The sequence below is a fragment of the Zeus faber genome (genome assembly GCF_960531495.2).
Source record: "Zeus faber genome assembly, chromosome: 20".
Classification (NCBI taxonomy): Eukaryota; Metazoa; Chordata; class Actinopteri; order Zeiformes; family Zeidae; genus Zeus; species Zeus faber.
Window position 1 is genome coordinate 14793128 of NC_137207.1, and position 21090 is coordinate 14814217.

Genomic DNA, 21090 nt, shown 5'->3' on the forward strand with positions numbered 1-21090 from the left:
TCCTCCTAAGAGTCTGAACAAAGAGGGTCTCTGGCCTTCCACACTTAAATAATTCCGTTATTAAAGTCTTTAAACCTTACTCCCCTGAGACGATGAAAGGAACGAAGACAAAGTCAAAATTCAGCTGAAAATATTAGGATGAAATGTGCTTGTTGATTTGTCTTTGTGAACGTCATGCAGGCCCACAGTGGAGAAAAAAAATAATGATGAAATGGAGAGATGGCGATGATGAGGATGAGAGAAAAAAGGGAGCGTGAATGAGTGAATCGTTTTCCTTTTTGTTTTATTATTCAAGCTTAACGTCGAGTTTGGTACTATATTTCCATTTTCCTGAAAGATTCTTTTTTGTTCGTCTCTGAAGCACAGCGCAAGAAAACAAACGTACAATTCCTGTAATAACTTGAACGACACAGCGTTAGTTTGATAAAGTGATTTGCATCGATGATAAAGTGAGCCCACTTGTTAAGAAGGACAATATTTTCTGCGGTAAAAGTTGAGGTGTGGAAAGAAAGCCTAACCTTGACTGCAGAGAAACTGGGAAAATGACATTACATTTAAAAATAATTTAAATAACAAAACAGGTTAGAACCTAACGGGAGTATCATATGCACATAAAAAATGTGAACATGAAGGAGAAGGAGTGTTTGTGGTTTGATGGATGACCAATGTCTGGCTTTGACTCGAGACGTGTAAAATAACATTTTTCATGGTCGATTAATCGATGGGCGGCATGATGGAATAATCGACCGAGATCAGAAATGAACCCCAACAAGGACCACAGCGGTACATTTTCCTCAGGATGCAGTAAAACGACTGAAGTGACTGCGCCGCGCCACTCTGAATAAGAGCTCTTAAACCCCGCCCCCCGCCGAGGCATTACAGAACCACCAGGCGTCAGCAACGAAAAATAGAACATTCTCATGCCAAAGGACACAAAGACTGAAGCAAAGGACGGGTAGATGAGTGCATGACAGAATAAGAAAAAAAAAAAAGACTGAAAGAGATGGAAATGGAGATAAAAAGTGACAAAAGAGAGAAGGCTACAGTGACAGGGAGAAAGAAGTAAAAGTCGGGCCAACGCCGGTGAATGCAGTCGCTGTGGGAAAGATGATTGTGAGGTAATGAAAGAGCGAGCGGAGTGAATCCAGCAAGGAAGGAAGGAAGGAAAGAAAAGCGGCCCGTACCCCAGAGGTTAGGAGGTCTGGAGTGGACACAGAGGTCAAGCCGCCAGAGACGCTTTCCTGGAGGGACAGACAAGACGTTGACACTACAGCAAAAACTCTTTGACACTTTTTTTTTTTTTTTTTTCGTGAAAATCAGACCACATAATTATTTATGAAAAGAAATGTCCTTGACTTGCTTTAAGAAAAACTTCAGCAGTCAGCTGAAGCTATTCCTCTCAATATTGGATCAACTGAAAAGATTTTGAATCCAAACACTTTGGACTCCCAATGATGGAAAACCAATAAAAAAAACAAAACAATAAATACATTTATTTTTTCTTTTCATAAAATTCAACATTCCATGACTGTTCAAAGCAGGAGTTTATTTTGGGCTCCTGAGACACTGATGTAGAAAGTAAAGCTTTCAAATTTTGGCGTTAAATACAGAATTTTGCAATACATAGAATAACTGAAATTCGGTAATACTATAATATAGTATTGGATTTCGATAACCAGCCTTAGGTGCAACAACATACAGTCAATGCACTTCATAGCTCATTAAAACCTTGTTGCTAAGGCCAAATGCTATTCATTCAAAAGTGGGCAAAAAACAAAAGTATGCATATGTATATATTTTTTGGGTAATATAATAACTTTTCAAAGTTATTTCACAAAAACACTCCCCTCATCCACCTCCTGTTCACATAATGGACAGAAAGACAGACAACCAATTCTCATGATCGAGGCCTAGTTTATCCCTGTTGAGGCCTGTGATGAAAGCCAGTCGGGCGATAATTCCAACGCCAGATCAATGACCAAGTTTCCCTCCGGTGTCTGATCGCAGCCTTTATCTGAAGGCTAAATCTGACGCTGGGTCAGAGCTTTCTGGCTCCGACTGAGTGGGCAGGAGGGCGGGCGGGCAGGCAGGGGGCCAGACGCCAGCTGGACCCGCCAGCCTGAGCAGATGCCGCAGCAGAAGGACCGGCGCCCGACTCTGCCAAGGCCGAAGAAAGCCTTCCCACTGTCGCCCCCACTCTCCTCCGTCTTGAAAGTGGGAGCTGGGGTGGACTTATACCACTTTTGCCCATCAACACACCTGATTCTGAACCTTACACTTAAATAATTATTATAATTGTAATTATCATCATTATTAATATTATATAACATACAGAATATACATATATATTATTATATATCATATTTTTCATTATAAATATATACATTTATCTATTTTATCTTTATTAATTATAATTGTTTTGTTTACTGTTAGGTTTATTCTATTATTCACATATTTCTATCTGCTAGTTAACGTTGACATTGACTGTGTATTGCCATTTTCTTTTTTAGATTTTTACTCTATTGCTTTACTATTATTATTTTTATGTATTTTTTTTATGTGATCGTGTGACACTGCAATTTCCCTCCAAGGATGAATAAAGTATTTTTCTTTCTTAAGCATCAGTTGATAGTGATCAAATTGAACCAAACAGTTAGTTTTGGGTCATTAGAACACAATTATTGTATGTCAGAAATGTTGTTTTTTCCTAAATGTAATATGTTTGATGACTCTGGGTTTCACATTTTTGTCTTGGGAATCATCTCAAACCAACATTTTTTTTATTTTTTTTTTTATTTTTTTTTTACAAATATTCGATACCAGTATCTGAATTTTTTTTTTGTACATTACATTACATTTAGTCATTTAGCAGACGCTTTTATCCAAAGCGACTTACAATTGTTCAAACACCGACGGACGCAGCCATCAGGAGCGATTAGGGGTTAAGTGTCTTGCTCAAGGACACTACAGCATGCTAGCAGGAGGAGCCTGGGATCGAACCAGCAACCTTTGGATCACTAGACCACCAGCTCTACCTCCTGAGCTACCATCCCCTATAATTTTTGTCCTTATTTAAAATACAAAAACAAAAGTCTTAAGTCTAAAATGATGTATACACCTCCATTGCAGTTCACATGCAATATTGTAAAAAAAAAAAAACTAAAAGAAACTCTGACATCAACTCATTGTCTGCACTCTTTCTGAGTCTTTCATCACTATCGCATATTTTTAAACAGTAATTGTAGGTTGGCTGAAGGATGAGGCCTGGCGGTAGCCAGGCCTCATCCAGCCACCACAGCTATCTCACTCCAGACCTGTTTCTTGCAGGAATGCGATGATTTTCTGGTAAGTAACATTCTTTCTGGTTAAACATTGGATGTGGCATTTGAACTTTGGAATGAAGCTGCTGCTCTGGAGAAAAAGTCTGGAAACAAGTTTCATGCTCTGATTTCAATGGTGTAACTGGTCTCGGTAGTGTTTCAGGAAGCGATACCATTAGTCAGTCAGCAGGTTCTACAGGTACAGGCACTTCCTCCTTAGACACGTCGTGATGTTTTCCTCATGAACATTTGACACCAACTTCCTTTCATCCATGTGTTTGTTGTTGTTTCACTCACCCAACTTAGATAACAGGAAGGACCGCACTTGATCCTTTATTTACGGTCACTACGCCACAGGAATTTCTGCAAAACGTTCCCTGAAGGTGACGGATGTTTGCAAAACAAAAATGCAGTGGAGCCAAAAAAAAAAAAAAAAAAAAAGAACGCAGGATTTGTTCTGAAGGAATAGTGAGATTCCCCTGTGAGAAGGTTCTGGGGTGATTAGTTCAATTTGGAATAAAAACAGAAAAAAAATAAAACTGACTAAAAGAGAGTCAACTCAAAAACAAATTACTTTCTAGGCATGCTTATTGCTGAGGCAGTATAGTGAGAGCGTGACTCAGTGAATAAGGAAGTTAATTGTTCATCTGGCCAACAATGAAGAACCAGAGAAAGAAAAAAAAATCATCCACCCTCTGTTATCCTTCAAACGTCATTCCAATCCCCAGTAGTGTTGCCAGAGGGGGATTTGCAGGAGAGGAAACAATTACCGCTGGAACCTAAATGTACTATTAAAGTACCAAAAAAACATCTTTACCCCATGTTTAATTTAAATGCTAAAGCTAATCCTTTTAACAAACTGATTCTAGCATGTGTATGAGAAATCATGATAGTAAAACCCAATACTCCATGTATTATACTATCGTATCATACTTCCAAATAAAGTCCCCTAAAAATAATGGAGTGAAATCATGTGTAATTTTTTCAGAATTGTACCAAAGGGGAGGTCTGTGAGCTGGTGAATAGTTTGCACTAAGGACTTCTTTCACATCTGCCACATACAAACTCAAAACACCTTGGGGCAGTTTTACTTCATTCCGAACTCCAGTTCTTACTATGCCTTAAGCCGTCTCCAGACAGCTCCACTGAATAACGCTGAAAGCACTTTTTTAACCAAGTCTCAACTTGGCCCTGACAGGCTGTGATTGGGCCACTAGGGCACCCATCATAAGGCCCACCCCAGTATATATACTGGGTCACACCTTCCATACTTCCTCTTGCTTATTCATCTCTCCGCTGTTGGAAGAAAGTCCTCTATAAAAGAAAGAAAAAAGGAAATGCAAGGAAAAATGACACATAGCCCGGAGGGATACTCACCCGCTGTGTGTCCACTGTCTTGGCCAGGCCCCCACGGAAGAGGCGCTGTCTGACCCGTTCTTTTGTGTCAGGTGCTCCAGTCTGCAGCTTGAAGTCATCCACCATCAGGCCGACAACTTCGGTTCCTTCCCTAGTCGCCCCCGTACTGCCGAAAGACCTATGAGGGTCTTTAGGGGAGGGCGAATGGGTGGAATCGCTTCTCCTCAAGCCTTGTTCGGAGGCTACACTCCCTCGCCTCTCTTGATTTCCCTAAGCATCCGTGCTCGGTGGATCAGGAGGAGGTGACCGGGCACCAGGAGTGGCGTTTTACCAAGGAGGTGAGATTGTCATGGGACACTCCCGAGAAGACACACTACCCTATCCAGGCAGTCAACCAGTGCTCGACACTGGACACCAAGCCAGCGTTTGGCAACCTGGCTATGCCCCCCCCCGAGGAATCGGTAGCTGCCAACCTGTGCCCCTCCCTCACCACGGAAAAGCCCCAGCTACCGCTCATGGCGTGTAGGCTGACGGCGAATCTGGTGGAGAAGTCATACAAGGCCACCGGGCAGGCTGTAACACTGCTGAACAACGTCTGCTGCTGTAGGCTTACCGGGCCAGGCTCCTACAGGAGCCCACAAGTTTCAGCAGCAGCAGAAGGAGTCGGTGGCATTCATGGGGCATTAATGCCTCGACAGCCCTGGTCCCTGCGCCGTGAGCCCCGGCAGAACCCTGGCACATCGTGGGAGCAGTTGGGATCCAGAGTGCACCCAAGAACGTCGTAGGCCAGGAGCAGCCCAACTCCGGCCCAGGAGACACACACCCCCCCCCCGGCAGGATGAGGAGGTGGAACTGGAGTGCTTTCTGCTGTCCCCAGCAGCCGCAGGCTTCGGTGGTGAGGGGCCGGGTGTCATGGCCCAAAACGAAAATATGAGCCCGAAGACTCAGGTGAGGCCAGGACAGGCCACCATGCGCAGTTACCCTCTGGGTCGAGAGGGCGATTCAAAAGGGCTATGTGCTGCAGTTTGCACTTTGTCCACCCGCGTTTGTTAGACAGAAGTCTTGGACTCAACATCCATTATCCTGGAAATGGTAATTCTGTCCTTGGTGAAGAAGGGCGAGAGGACTGGGAGAGAAACTGATTTTTTTTTTTTTGCAGATATTTCCTCATTCCAAAAAAAGATGGCTCTTCTCTGTGACCAATTCTGGATCTGAAAATTTTGAACAAAACAAAGAGTTCAGGGTAACCGGTACAAGGGAGGTCTCTAATACCGGGAGTCGAGTGAACCAAAGGTCTCCCAGGCCGGCATCCAGATCAGAACACGTCGGAAGTGGAAGGCAGTAGAGGCCGTCAAGGTTGTTTCATCTGAAACACAGCACACTGGGGGGCACCTTGACGCGTGGAATGGCCGGCCTCGGTAGTAGCACAAAACCACGCTACGACAAGGCGAAGGGGAAGGATAGGAGGGCCATGATCCAGGAGGAGGCATGAGCATCAGTCGAGGAGGAGTGTGCCACTCGGATAGTTGGAATGCCGCAGCAGGGAGTCTGGACAAGATGGGAGCATGCGGTGGAACAAAAGGTGACATGGGCCGAGCTCTGAAAAGTGGAGCCCCCCATGAAGTTCTTGATCCAGGCTGTGTATGACGTTCTACAAAGCCCATCCAACCTGCACTTCTGGGTGAAAGTCGAGTCACCAGCATGCCCTCAGTGCCAGACGATAGGGACCCCGGAGCACATTCTCAGCTACTGCTCGAAAGCCCTCAGCTACTGCGCTACCATTGGCGTCATGACCAAGTCTTTAAGGTCATCGAAGTAGGGAGCAGAGGGTTCACTGGCCAGTCCCGTCGTAGGGGCTATATCATGCTGGGCATCACAGGAAGTGAGAAAGCGAAAGGCCATAAAGATGGTCACAGAGGCAGCTGAAATTGCCATAAGGTGGCTGTGGATCAGGAGAGAAGAGGCGTGGGCAGTAGTGGAAGTAGTGCTACCTGGACACAAGCCTGGACTTAGATAGTTCCCGGCTGGGTCGTCTGGGCGAGGGTGTCTGTTGCAAGACCCGAAACACCTAACGAACCCATGATACAACACTGATGATGTGTCCAGGCGCATCACAAGATGCATATATAAAGAAAGCTCCCGCTTTGAATCAAATCTATCTGACAGGGAGACTGGATCACATCGGTGGATTTGCTTACTTTCAGATACCAATTGTGGAAAGGCACAGGAAACATCTGAGGTTCGCCATTCAGGCAGGGTGTACGAGTTTTGGGTTCTCCTTTTCGGTCTCTCTCTAGCCGCTTCTGGTGGCCCCTTGGTGTCCGACACAGACTTGGATTGCAGATTTGAGGTCCCTAGTCGTGAGTACGCTGTGGGTGCTCCCGCTTCGGTCAGCCCTCCTGACAGAGGCAGGGGGGGAAATCTTCCATCGGGCTCCCCACAAGTGGAAATGGGACACCTGGCCCCTGAGCAGGACCCGCCATTTAACAAAAGTTTACCCATTGAGGTGGTGGAAATAATCCAGAGCACTAGAGCCCCGTCAACGAGGGCGCTTTTCACAACCAGCTAGCCTTTGAGCGTTGGTGTGACTCGTGAAGGTGACCCATTAGGCTGTAATAGGGTCATACTCCAAGATCTACATGAAAAAGGCTTGGCGCCTTCCGTTCTCAAGGTGTACCTGGCCGCTATATTGGCCTGTCATAACGGTGTGCATGGCAAGCCACCGGGCAGTCACATTCTGGCATCCAGATATATGCAAGGCACCTGCCGGCTCAACCCCTGTGTGAGGTCACTGACTCCGAAATGGTATCTATTTTCTGTGTGGAATGCCTGAACGGGACCCCCATTCGAACCTCTCCAGGAGGTGGGAGTACATTTTTTAGCGTTGAAGTTAGCACTGCTTTTGGCATGTGTCTCAGCAGAACGTGTGGGAAATCGGGCGGCACTGTCTGTCCGCCAGTCCTGCTTGGTGTTCTCCACGGACATTCGGAGGGTTACGTTGAAACCCAATCGGGCTTTGCAGCCCAAGAACATAAAGGTGGGATTCAAATCGACTACGATTAATCTTTCTTTGTTTGTACTGTACGGGCGTTATTAGTCTATGTGGAGTGCACGTCAGTCCGAGCAACTTTTTGTCTGTTATGGATGTCAGCCAGTTGGGAAACCCCTGTCCAAATATTGTCTCGCTCACTGGATAGTGGAAGCAATCTCATTGGCCTACTCCTCAGTGGGGCAGGAACCCCCAGAGGGTCTTAAAGCGCATTCTACTAGGTGTGTGGCTACCTCGTGGGCATTTCGGGCGAGGATGCCCTATCCTATCGCAATCAAGCATTTGGTGACATTCTCGACATGACAGCGTCAGCGCTGGCGCAGGCTGTTCTGACAGCTGCCAGGTGTTAGCCTGCGTACAGAGTTATGCTATGTGGTTGAGAGTGGCTACAGTTAGGTGATAAATGCTCAGCTGTATGCGGAATCCACACCCATAAGCATTGTGGTGGGTCTTGGGGGGGTGGCAATATAAATTACCTCTGCATGGGTTCTTATACACTGGGATTGGTGTTTATGGTCACATCTTGCATAGGACACACCAGTGAGGGTTGGGGGTATACATTACAGTATAGTAAGCACTCAAGTTTGAAATGAAGTAAAACGTTTGGGTTGTGCTAGAAGCCTGGCTTTGCAAATTAAGAACTAGAGCTCTTACCGGTGGCCTCATCGACCAGCTCACTCAAGAGCTGAATAATATGTCAGAGAAAGTATGACAGGCGGTGACCCAATATATATACTGAAAGGTGGGCCTTATGATTAAAAAGGGCTTTCAGCTTTATTCAGTGGAAGTGTCTGGAGACAGCTTAAGGCATAGTAAGAACTCTCATTCTTCATTCTTAAAACCAAATGTTTCGCGGACATAGAGCAGGCCTAATCTTAGACCAATTAGATAGACCTGGCCAGAGGCAGGTTTATCTTTGGATTAGTGGATGTGGGCCTCCAGGCTGACCTTGACAGTAGAGAAAATGGATTATCTGGAAAGCCAGCACCAAGACCAGACAGAAGGAGCTGACTAGTCCTTTATTACATTAGTCGAGGAATTCCTAGTCTAGAACAAATTAATCTCAGAAAGGCATTTATGAATTCTGCATTCATTTCAATAGCATTATCTCAGTCCTGATTAAAACCCAGTCTGCAAAACAGCCCTATGTCTCTTTTTGTTTTGAACTTGTCTTTCCGCTGGAAAAATGTATTTTTCTTTGGGAGTATCCATGTGTTGTGTGGCTGCATACCTGTTGCTCATTGGTTGGTCTAATGAGCAGCAGGTAAAACTGCCATCCCCACACTCACTCAGGACAGGAGCCTTGTCATGACATGTTCGATCTGCTCCTGGCTAATTCCACCTAGCCTTCTCTCTACAATAAACTGGTGTCTACAACCCATAGTCTTCTGTGTCTCCGTGCCGTGGGCCCTGAAAACGCCACTTAGGTGGTGTGTGGTACGAGAAACTGCCACACCATGCTAATACACAAATGCAGAGCTGCAGCAGGTGCAGGCGAAAAGCATTCTGTACCCTCTTTGCACCGGATTCAAGACATATCCTTACACTTTAACTTTCCCAAATTAACACAGTATTCAAAGTCAACAATACAATGCAGCTTTCTTCCTCATAGCACTTAGAGATTTGGCTGTGCCGCTCCGTTTTTCACCTAACTTGTTAAAGTCATGTGAGGGTGGCATCTCAGAGGACCAACCTGTTTGATGGTCTTGGAGTCTTTGGTGGGACTCTCCCTAGGGGGGACTTTGCCAAAGAGCTTCCAGCCGGGGGCGCTCTGACTCGTCGCCCGCTGCTTCCTGGTGAAGAGACCCCTGGGGGTCAAACAGAACAATGCAATGAGGGGTTGAAGAAATACATGCAGAGCAGGGACAGACCCAAGCGACCATTCCAGTCATTCAGATTCAGGGTGGTAAGTTAGAAGTATTTTTTATTATTAGCATTATCTATTATTATAATTGGCATTGGATATTAGGGGGATGTGTTCCCTATGATCCTTATTCGCAACACCTCTGCGGTAAGGTCACTAATCCATCCCTAATGGCAAGTTATACTCATGTATTCTGCATGTACAAACAGACAGGATTAATATTCAGAACATATAGTTTGGTAAAAACGTGCCTTTGCCAATACTCCAAACCAATCCAGATAGCTGCCTCATCCCAAAGTGCTAGTGTATGCACACACAACGTATACAGATGCATACATACACACAGACAAATAAGCGTGTATATATAAGTATGAAAATAGAGACATGCATTCATATGCCAATATACTGTATTATGGTATTGCCTTACATTATGTACATAAACAACACAACAAAAGCCATGACCTTCAACACAATGAGGATTTCAGCTGCAAAGGGAGGTTTAAAGATCTTATTTTAAAAGCAAGATAATAGAGGACAATTAGTTCATCAAGTTTATCATACTCTGCCCTGTGTAAATGTTGATATTAATGACTGACTGATGACTAAAAAGATAAATACACATTAATGAACAGGATATTGAGCCTTTTGGCATAAAGACATAGGGTTTTGAATGACCATAGTGCTTACTTATTCTGTGAGCTAACCAGTCAGCAAATCTACAGTGATGACACACACACACACACACACACACACACACACACACACACACACACACACACACACACACACACACACACACACACACACACACACACACACACACACACACACACACACACACATCTCCTTCCATCAGCGAAATGTTTCTGATGAGTTGGTTTGTTGGGAAATGAAGGACATCGCTGTCTCCATGTGACTCATGTCGGCGTGATCCAACTTGGCCGCAGGTTCAAAAGAAGAGACACCAGAAGAGACTCCATCGTAAATGTGAGAGACTCTTTAGTGTCAAGGGTTTGTTTGCTATTGTTCAATTCCGATATCGACCTTTGGAAGTGTAATTATCGATATCAGGGTAGTATTCGTTTTTGAATTATTTGGGGAGATTTGAAAAGCGGGTTGAAAAAAAACAATGGATTGCTCCACATAACAGTGTCCTAGATAGAGATAATTAACATGTGTTTGGCATGTTGGCAGGACCTATCATGGTTTACCAGAGCTGGTTTACTAAGTAACCTCCAGGCTTGGTTTCCAGCCCGTCCCCTTGGCCTCAAGCCTCTAAATGTTGAATGAGTTCCAGGTCTTGTTCTGAGCCGAGGTAACCAGGCGCTGCGGGTGGTGTGCCATTACAAGGGGCCGGCGACGCTGCTCAACCAACCTGGATGACCACGACCCCCTAACTCCCCTTATTATCATCACCATGATAATGGAGCTTTTCACACAATCGCAGTGGATGGTTATAACATCTGCTTAGAAAATTCATGTTTCCATGTTAAAGAATACAGGCTCATCACATTGAACTGTATGGTCATTTAAAAGGACTGTATACTATCGGACAAAAATGTTGATTAAACAAAAACTCCTTCAGGCATTAGACATTTGAGGTCCTATCTTCTTCTTTATCTTCTTCATTTTAGGGGTTGATTTTGATTTTTTTCAATATAACTGCTTCCAAAGGCTGAATATGAATCAGTCAACATAACATTAAAAATAAACAATCTATACCGTTGACAGTGAGAAAACTGACACCTATTTATAGCAGAAATAGCCCAGAATGTTTTGAATAGATGTACAGATTGAGCTTTCCCGCTCTGCACTAGTTTGAGTCCAAATTGAATAGATTTTTTTTACGATAAGGCACAAGTTTATATGCTATAACATCAACATAAGTCAAATGGATTAGAACTTAAAAAGTGATATTTTAACCAAATTTTGTCTGTGGCATGTGCAACAAACTGGATGAAATATCGATTGTGGTTTTGTAGTATTTTTTGTAGCATTGAACTCTTTTGGAAAGCAAAACTGTCTCACGATATGACAATTTATTTGTTTTAAGACAAAACAAAGATAAAGATAATATTGATATTAGTTATTTAGATATTAGTTTTCATTGACACAAGTGGGATCGCTGTTTAACTGAAGATACCCTGATGGAAGCCTATGAGGACTATTATCACTATTAAAGCGCTGTTATTCCCTATTGCTGAGCTTTTCTTTGTGCTTTTCTCTCTCTCTCTCTCTCTCTCTCTCTCTCTCTCTCTCTCTCTCTCTCTCTCTCTCTCTCTCTCTCTCTCTCTCTCTCTCTCTCTCTCTCTCTCTCTCTCTCTCTCTCTCTCTCTCTCTCTCTCTCTCTCTCTCTCTCTCTCTCTCTCTCTCTCAAAAGCCCATTGTTGATTCAGAGCGTGTCGCTAGTGTCCACAATCACTGTATAAACTGTGCTGCTCAAAGTCTGGAATGCAGGAGAGAATGTTTATTTCCCCGTTAAGTAGGACAGTCTATATGGTATAGATATATATTGTAAGGGGGAAGAAAAAAAAAAGACAAACGAGACCTGATTCTATTGAATGTAATTACTATCCAACATAATGAACCTTGGTTAATATGGAACTCACTCATCAGCAGGTATTGTGGTATCTATTAATGGCAAATGTAGTGTACAATGATTGGGCTCTCGAAATCATTGGAAAATAATTCCGAGGGACCCCAGTGTAAAAAAAATAAAAATAAAAATAAAAAAAATACTAAATTATCCTTTTTACCTGCCAAAGTACTCGGCTATCCCAGGTCTCCTGGACTGCAGGGCTGGGTCGGCGGTCTCCCCTCCGCTGAAGCCCCTGCCTTGGGCCAGCTGTCCCGGGGCGCTCTGTCTACGGCTGGACTCGTAGGTGTTCCTGGAGCCCAGGGTGACATCGGCGAACCAGTGGTCACTCTGCTCGTCTGCGTAATCGGCAAACGCGTCGTCGGGGTCCCCGGCCTCCTGCCTGGACCCGGAGCTGGGGCTGGGAGGCCGAGAGTCACCGGGTTCCAGGGAGCCTCGGTAACAGAGCCCCGAGACCGAGGCGGCATCCTCCCCTACAGCGACCTCCTGGTCCCGCCGCCTGGGGTTCAGAGAGGTCACGAGGGGCGTGTTTGAGTTTGCACTGGGTGAAGTTTGTTTTATGGTCCCCCGACAGGCGGGGACGGAACTGGAGGAGGAAGCCGGGACCTGCGGCGGCTCGGTGGCCCCGTGAGCGTGGGTGCTGGTGGGGTCGGAGGGCCCCTGTGGGACGCCAGAGTTCCCGACGTCTACAAGAGAGAAACAAGGATCTTTACTGTCTTTGGGCAACCCCCCGCAGCTACAACCACACTCTGTCATTAAACCACCGTTTGAGAGTTTAACACCAAGCCCAGGGGCCAGTTCACCCGCCCTGATTACAAAGTCAGAGCGAAGATCTGAAGTAGGTCGCTGGCCCCCGTTTAATAACGACCTATCTTTACAGCAAGCACTCCCCAGATCGCCTTCCTCCTGATGCTGCCGTCCATTAAGTTGCTCTGTCCTTAAGGCCATAGTTTGAGAGTTCAATGCGTTTGGATCCTCGGTGGTGGACTCTCCATCTCGCGTTACGACCCTTTGCATTTTTGTCCCCCCGTCTGTAGTAGTGTAAAGCGACAGCCCCTGGTGGTCACTAGGGCTGGTTGTCGAATTTGGACTGTCAAAGTCACCGACGTCAACAGGGGGGGAGCAGGAGGTGCCATGGGTGTTGCTGTCTGGGGTGAGGCCTGGCTGGGGCTGGGGCTGGGGCTGGGACTGGGGCTGGGGCTGGGACTGGGACTGGGGCTGGGGCTGGGGCTGGGGCTGGGGCTGGGGCGCTCCGTCGAGCTGCTGGTTCCAGTCTCTGCACAGAGCATCAGGGACAGTGTTATTGTCAAAATGCAGCATTGTCGTCTTCTTACCCCCTGCGCCAACGCGCCCACGTGGAGATTGTCCTCCGAGCCCGAGCGAGGGAACTCCCACTCCTACAGGCGAGGACGAAGACCCGCGGCCGGCGTGAGGCGGGTCTCCGGCGCCCGGTGAGGGATCCGCACCGCGACCCCGACGGTGACAAACCGACGACTCGTTGCTCTGGTTAACTTCGCTACTCTCGCGGCAGGACGGGCAGGGTTTCTCCTCGTCATGTTCCTTCGCCGGGTGTACGCGGGCCATCCCCGGTGGTTTCCATGTCACCGAAGCGTCCACATCCTCCGGCTGGTGGAGCGGCGGGGTCCGCCGGTGGCGTCACCACCGGGGATGACGGCGCCGAACCGCAAACCGACCGCCGGGCTTCCCCTGCTTGGGTTTCCGCGATTCGGTGACGGAAAAACGCCGCTCACGCCCGTGGGGTGCTGTCGGCTCGGGGAATGCCGGGCGTCCTCTCCGCCGAGGAGCTCAGGGCGGCCATTACGACACTAGAGTGACGTAATGGGAAGTAGGGGAGGGAGAGGGAGGCGGTTTGACCCTCGCGTGGAGGTGTTTGTGTTGTTCGTGTTGTTCGTGTTGTTCGTGTTGTTTGTGTTGTTCGTGTTGTTCGCGTTGTTTGTGTTGTTCGTGTTGTTCGTGTTGTTTGTGTTGTTCGTGTTGTTCGCGTTGTTTGTGTTGTTCGCGTTGTTTGTGTTGTTCGTGTTGTTCGTGTTGTTCGCGTTGTTTGTGTTGTTCGTGTTGTTCGTGTTGTTGTGACTCTCTCTATTGTTTGTTGTAAAACACGTCACGGGAGACTTAATTTGAATTGAACTGAGGCTGTTTCAATTCAAATGTTTATTTATGTATTTATTATATACAGTGTATTTTTATTTTTATACTTTTTTTTTTGTTATGAAGTGATTACGATAAAGCAAATTTGGTTTAAAAAAAATAATAAATAAATAAATAAATAAATAAAAGCCACAACGACGACAACAGTTTTTTCTGATTTTTATTGAAGTTGTACATGAAAAACGACGACTTCCTTAACGTGTCTTAAACAGCCGTAAAGACTTGTAATCGTCCTTGAAATATGTAGCTTATTTAAAGAAGAATGTTATTTAATTTCTTGTGTTTTTATTTGCTTATCATAAGCAAAACTAGCAATAGAAGAAGAAGAAAAAAAAAATCCAGTTTTTCAGATTTTTCAAAAGGCATTCGAGTTAAACATGAAAATGAAAACCGCCCTGAAACACCACTGTGAACACTTTTAATCTTCTTCGAGGAGTGAAGACAATTAAAAAAGGGGTTTTTTTTTATTCCACTGGAGGAAGCTGTGGGTTGTTGAATAACAATTGGGTTAATGATTTGTAAATAAAGCTTTAATGGAGAAAAAAAAGAAAAAAGAAAAAATTGACTGTGTTATTCGGCGCCATCTGGTGGTCACTGTGATTATGGCAGCGGCTCTGGAGGGCTCGCCAATAGGACGCAGGGGTTTATAATGTTTCAATGTGGCTCCGTTTCCTGTGCAGATAAATATTTATTGGGCTGGAATTTTGCGTAGAGCTCCTTTTTTTTTTTTTTTTTTTTTTTTTTTCGGGGATTTGAATGAGAAAAAAAAAAACGACAAAAAAAAAACCGATTCCATTTATTCAAGAACCTATTTGGCGAACGTCAATCCCTCCTTTGGGTCGTGTTATTTTTCAGCACCATGGACAGTGCGTGTGAAACTGCAGAGTCGCGTTTCAATCGGGAATTATGACTTTAGTTCATAACCAAACCCGGCTCAAAACTCAAATTGTTTTCATCTGCATTTGATTCATTTTCCCTTTCCCTGTGGGTATGTTTGTCCTTTTTTTTTCCCCTTTTATATTTTGTGCATTCATGTATTTGCTGCGAACATGGGTATTCATTTCTGCATCTATGTAAAAAAAAAATGCATATGTGCTTTTTAAAGTTGTAATTTCTCCTCGGTTTAATACGTGCCAAATGTAATGTGCAATATGAATAGAAATTGGCTCGATTGCTGTTGATAATACTGAAGAAGTTGATTGTTGCCAAATAATGTAGTTGTTTTTTTTTAATAAATTAGCGTGAGACACAATACAATATAGGCCTTATTGAATGGTATGCGCTGAGGGTCGCTCTCCTACCGAATAGGCGCGTTTGTCTTGAGTTGTGAGAACAGTGAAATCCTCAACAGGAGAAAGACGCGGCGGCTCGGGATCTGAGAGATGTGGCGTTTTAAATGATACGGCGGAATGCAGGTCTGCAGCCCTCGACTTGTGGAGCTTTCCTTTGGAGCGGAGTTAAAGGGACGAGGGGAGCGACACATCTCCATAAAACTTAAAATGAATTAGAGTGAGTTCGTCGTCCGCAACCCTTCTCCGCCTTCTCCGTCCTCCGGAAGTCAATGGAGAGTTTCCACAATGAGAGCCACAAGCAACGGGATCCACTCCACCAGGTCGTCACAGCGGGCACCGGAGACGGAGCGCACGGGGCGGACCCCGCCGCCCGTCTCCACGGGCTCCGCGCCCTCACGGGCTGCGTGCTGTCGGTGCTCATCGTATCCACGCTGCTGGGGAACACGCTGGTGTGCGCCGCCGTGATCAAGTTCCGCCACCTGCGCTCCAAAGTCACCAACTCCTTCGTGATCTCCCTGGCCGTGTCGGACCTGTTCGTGGCCGTGCTGGTGATGCCGTGGCGGGCGGTGTCCGAGGTGGCCGGCTGCTGGCTCTTCGGCCGCTTCTGCGACACGTGGATCGCCTTCGACATCATGTGCTCCACGGCGTCCATCCTCAACCTGTGCATCATCAGCATGGACCGCTACTGGGCCATCTCCAGCCCTTTCCGCTACGAGCGCAAGATGACCCAGAGGTTCGCCTTCGTGATGATCGGCGTGGCGTGGACCCTGTCCATCCTCATCTCCTTCATCCCCGTCCTGCTCAACTGGCACCGGGCGGAGGTGGAGGAGAACTCCATCCCGGGGGAGGACAACACCGAGGACTGCAACGCGAGCCTGAACCGGACCTACGCCATCTCCTCGTCCCTCATCAGCTTCTACATCCCCGTGGTGATCATGGTGGGCACCTACACCCGCATCTTCAGGATCGCGCAGACCCAGATCCGCAGGATCTCGTCCCTGGAGAGGGCCGCGGGCCACCGGGCGCAGAGCCACAGCGCCCGTCAGCGGGCGTCCAACCACGACGAGAGCTCCCTCAAGACGTCCTTCAAGAAGGAGACCAAGGTCCTGAAGACGCTCTCCATCATCATGGGGGTGTTCGTGTTCTGCTGGCTGCCCTTCTTCGTCCTCAACTGCGTGGTGCCGTTCTGCGACGTCAACAAAGTGGGGGACCCGCTGTGCGTCAGCGACACCACCTTCAGCATCTTCGTGTGGTTCGGCTGGGCCAACTCGTCCCTCAACCCGGTGATCTACGCCTTCAACGCCGACTTCAGGAAGGCCTTCTCCACCATCCTGGGCTGCAACAGGTACTGCTCCAGCTCCGCGGTGGAGGCGGTGGACTTCAGCAACGAGCTGGTGTCCTACCACCACGACACCACCCTGCAGAAGGAGGCAGCCGGCCCGGCTCCCGGGTCTGGGTGCGGCGCGCAGAGACTCCCGTGCGTCCCCAACCCGCACACCGGGGAGGATCTGGATCCGGGCTTCGATAAAGTGTCTGTGAACTCGGACGCTTCGAACCACAGGAACTTGCTGCTGCCGGCCATTCTGAGGTTCGAGTGTGAAGCGGAGATTTCCCTGGACATGATGCCAGACATGATCCCAGGTCTAATAGAAGACTCCTGAGACAAGGGAGATTGAATGCTATTTGTGCCCTGGACACCATCCCGATTAATAACATTCGTCGCATTAATAGTCTATTTACACACAAGGCGGAGTAAAGGAGCATTCCACAGTCACAGTCTACCGTTAAAGTGGTAATCCGTAAGATTATTGTGTTGAAAAAAAACCAAAACATATTTAATACTTTTTTTTTTTTGGCTGGCACTTTTATCAGAAACAGCCATTCAATGTATTTGCGTTATGCGTGTGCCCCTCTACATGCGAGCTCATTGTTGGTGGCGGGGTCCGCCTTTCCTGTCCATATGGAGGAACATTTATAAAGAAGAACGGCGCCCTGGGATGGAAAAAAAGTCTCCCCGCCACCTCAAGTGACTGAGAAAAAATAAAACAAAACAAAGCGATCTACGGGAAGAAGGCATACTTTCGAGAGAGGAAAAAAAGCAAAGAGGAGGGTAAACGTAGATGTTGAATAAAACGCGGCCGTTTTTTTAACCGACTCATGGACTTAGGTCACAAATTACAGATTTGATGTTCTTCGGCGGAGCCATCCTTTATTTGAGTTTTGTTTTCTTCCCAGTACCCAAGGCAATATGCGTCATCCATTAATCCGTGTATTGACTGTTAATCGGACACGTTTTGACCATGTTTTGAATTGGGTTTTAATAAATCATTCCATGAGTACGGTGACTGACTGACTGACTTGTTAAATATACGAGGAGGAGGAGGATTGTCATCACCCATAAATTGTTTGTTGACATCTGTGGGTCGATAATAAGGTCAACGGATCTAAAGAACATGTAAATCAACCTCCCACCCTCATCGACTTGAGTATTGCGTAAACAGGACAAAGCTGACAAATAAACACTCGACGATAAGGCCCTGGTCTGGCTGCACATTTGGAATATTCCACTGTGGGAAAATTTACACAATTGTAAAGTATATGCCATATTCAGCAAATTGTCAAGATTTCGTTTTAAAGTTGTTAGTCATTGATGTGGTAAATATGATCACCAGACAAGGGAAGTCATAAAATAATCAATAATTATGTCTTGAGTTGCAGCGTTTGACTGCCAAACTGATAAGTATGCGCCACGCCTAATATGAGGCTTAATTGCTGCATCGGGAGAAATGAAGAGACAAAATGGACGAGGCTGAAAATATAGGTAGTGTGATGAAATGACAAAAAGAAAAACACACCAAAACACTCAAACTAAACAGGCTGAGGGAGGCCAGAACGGGCATCTGAGGTGACTGGTTTCTATTGGTGGCATTAGTGATGTGTTATTCTGTCTGTCATTGTGGACTATAGTAAAAGGAGGATGACACTATTTTCGACAAAAAAACTGTTTGTAATTTACAGTTTGAAATGACATCTTCCTTCACACAATGACGCCTGTGAGACAAACAGACAAATGTTAAATAATGCACAAAAATCTTTACAATAACATATCTCACATTTTCATTAAAGTATTGACAGAAATTGTGGATACACTCATCAGCTCCCTATAGAGTAGAGGTGAGGTAGAGTAGACAGAGGTATTGGTAGAATACAATAGAGATAAAGCCGAGGTAGAGTGGAGGTATACAGTAGATGGAGTAGAGTTAAGGTGGAGTTACAGTAGAGGCAGAGGAGTTAAAGTAGAGGTAGAGTGTAGGTATAGGGGGCGGAGGTATAGGTATAGTAGAGGTAATGTAGAGGTAGAGCAGAGGGAGGTGGAGTAGAGGTAGAATAGAGTAGACAGAGCTATAGATAGGGTACAATAGAGTAGAGATACAGTCGAGGTAGAGTGGAAGTGTAGTCGACAGAGTTGTAGGTGGAGTAAAGTAGAGGTAGAGTGTAGGTAGAGGGGGTAGAAGTATATGTACAGCAGAGGTAGAGCAGAGGTAGACAGGTATAGGTAGACTACAACAGAGTAGAGATACAGTAGAGGTAGATTGGTGGTAGAGTGGGCAGAGGTATAGGAAGAGTAGATGTTAACTTACAGTAGAGATAGTCGTGGCAAAGGGGAGGTAGAGTGTAAGTAGAGGTACAGTAGAGGTAGAGCAGAGGTAGAGTGGACAGAGGTATTGGTAGAGTATGGGTAGAGTGGATAGAAGTATAGGTATTGTAGAGGTAGAATAGACACTTGTCGCTCTCTTTGGAAGGGGAGCAGGTTTTTGTTTTTTCTAACCATACGTTTCAACATTTTACACTCAATTCCAAATCGCAGGTCTGCATGTCTCACTCAGTGTCTTTAGCCGCCACTGACGCTCCAACTTCGTCTTCCCCCACGGGCCCCTCTGTCTGAACAGTCGCTGACGGACATATTTTGGGCGCTTCAGGTTTCAAACCCGTAATCTTTTGACGACGGGACGGAACTGGACACGCGTCTCGTTGCGACAGCCGGCCCCAGCCGCCAGGTAAGCGGGGAAGCAGGGGGAAACTGGAACGAAATCAAGCGAGATCCACACGTGTGTGATTTTCTCCTGACCGCCCAGATGGTGTGGGGGTCGCTCCCCGGGGCCGGAGAACCTGTTTGGCACTCAGCCCACCGTCAGAAACCGGGATGCCAAGACGCCATAGGGGCTTCCAGGATAGAGACGGAGACAATGGACAAGAAAACAGGGGAAAAGATGAATAGAGGACACCTGGGATGGAGGGAGATAAAGTGTCGGGCAGACAGGTCTTCGGCATCAACACAGATCCCGCTCCCGCTGCCAGAGGATGGTCATTTGGGGGGGGCATTAACCGCTTCTTCCTTTTCTACATTCTGTCCGTCATTTATGTGTTAAAAATTATGTATTTAGAATGCCAACTCAGAATTTGACTTGGCAGTTTATTCAGTCATGTACGATCTGTCAAGTCTGAAAAAATTTGCATAGCAAAAAATACATGTACATAAATGTATAGTTTAGAAATGTGATTCTCTGCACTTGTAAATTATAGATATATGTATATAAATAAATTACTATGTACATATCTATTCCTGATATAGTGTCTTATCCCCTCCGATCTGGTTTTGTGCACCTCGCTGCCACATTCACAGCATCAGGTGGAGGTGTTGCATCTAATTTCCAATTGTCCTCACGTGCACGCCGGTCGGGCATTAAGACAGAAGGGATAATAGCGTCCCTAATGAAGCCATCTGCAGCTTGCGGGCGCAAATAATTCAATGGATCCTTCAAGTTGGGGACTTTGTCTGGAGGTGGCCGCAGCTGAGTCCATTGTGTGATGGTTTTGATATGCCCTTCTGTAACAACTTAATCCCAGCGCAGCTCCATATACTGTACATGTTGGTTTATCCCCTGCACTGCTCTAGCTGGACTTTGACTGGTGATGTACGACAGTTTGCAAAGTACACTATGAAACCTCTTTATTGAACCACAATCTGTTGCTTGTTGGCGTGAATCCAAATTGTAATGCAATTAATGGTGCTGGCTCCAAAATAATGAGGAAAAAAAGATTAGTCACGCTCCAACACAATTGTCAAATTTTGGGACCTAAAAACAGGATTATGGGCCAAATAAATTACCATATACATAGACATGAGAACATTAAGATCAGTATGAATAAAATAATGTACTTGCGCATATACAAAGACAGACATGCATACACGCAGTCCAGCAGGTGTGGAGAGACACCAAGTTTTCCTCTGAAGTAGACCCTGAGTACCAACCAGAGGCAGAAGACACAATGGGAAGCTTTGTCATACGCAGGATTAAGCCGGTACCGCACATGGACAGTTGACAATCACGTTGCCGCGTGCCCGTTTGAAGCTTTTGTATGATTTGTGGAGACTCCCTTCA

At 46.1% G+C, this 21090-nt stretch overlaps 2 protein-coding genes across 2 annotated transcripts in view; one reads left to right on the top strand and one right to left on the bottom strand.

Annotated features, from left to right (window-relative positions):
• The window catches only part of LOC307245573 (TBC1 domain family member 12-like), a gene marked incomplete at its 5' end in the record, with an annotated part of 25475 nt that extends 11706 nt beyond the window's left edge, over nt 1–13769 (bottom strand). Inside the window, 5 exon segments of the mRNA XM_080021217.1 lie at nt 1185–1241; nt 9419–9533; nt 12346–12845; nt 13520–13582; nt 13674–13769. Coding sequence (XP_079877343.1) covers nt 1185–1241; nt 9419–9533; nt 12346–12845; nt 13520–13582; nt 13674–13769 — 831 coding nt within the window.
• Nucleotides 13770–16032: 2263 nt separating this feature from the next.
• Nucleotides 16033–17307, top strand: LOC307245574 (D(5)-like dopamine receptor; the record flags this gene model as incomplete). Its single annotated transcript, XM_080021218.1, has 1 exon — nt 16033–17307. The coding sequence occupies exon 1, from the start codon at nt 16198–16200 to the stop codon at nt 17305–17307; it is 1110 nt and encodes a 369-aa protein (XP_079877344.1). The 5' UTR covers nt 16033–16197.
• Between the last annotated feature and the right edge of the window lie 3783 nt (nt 17308–21090).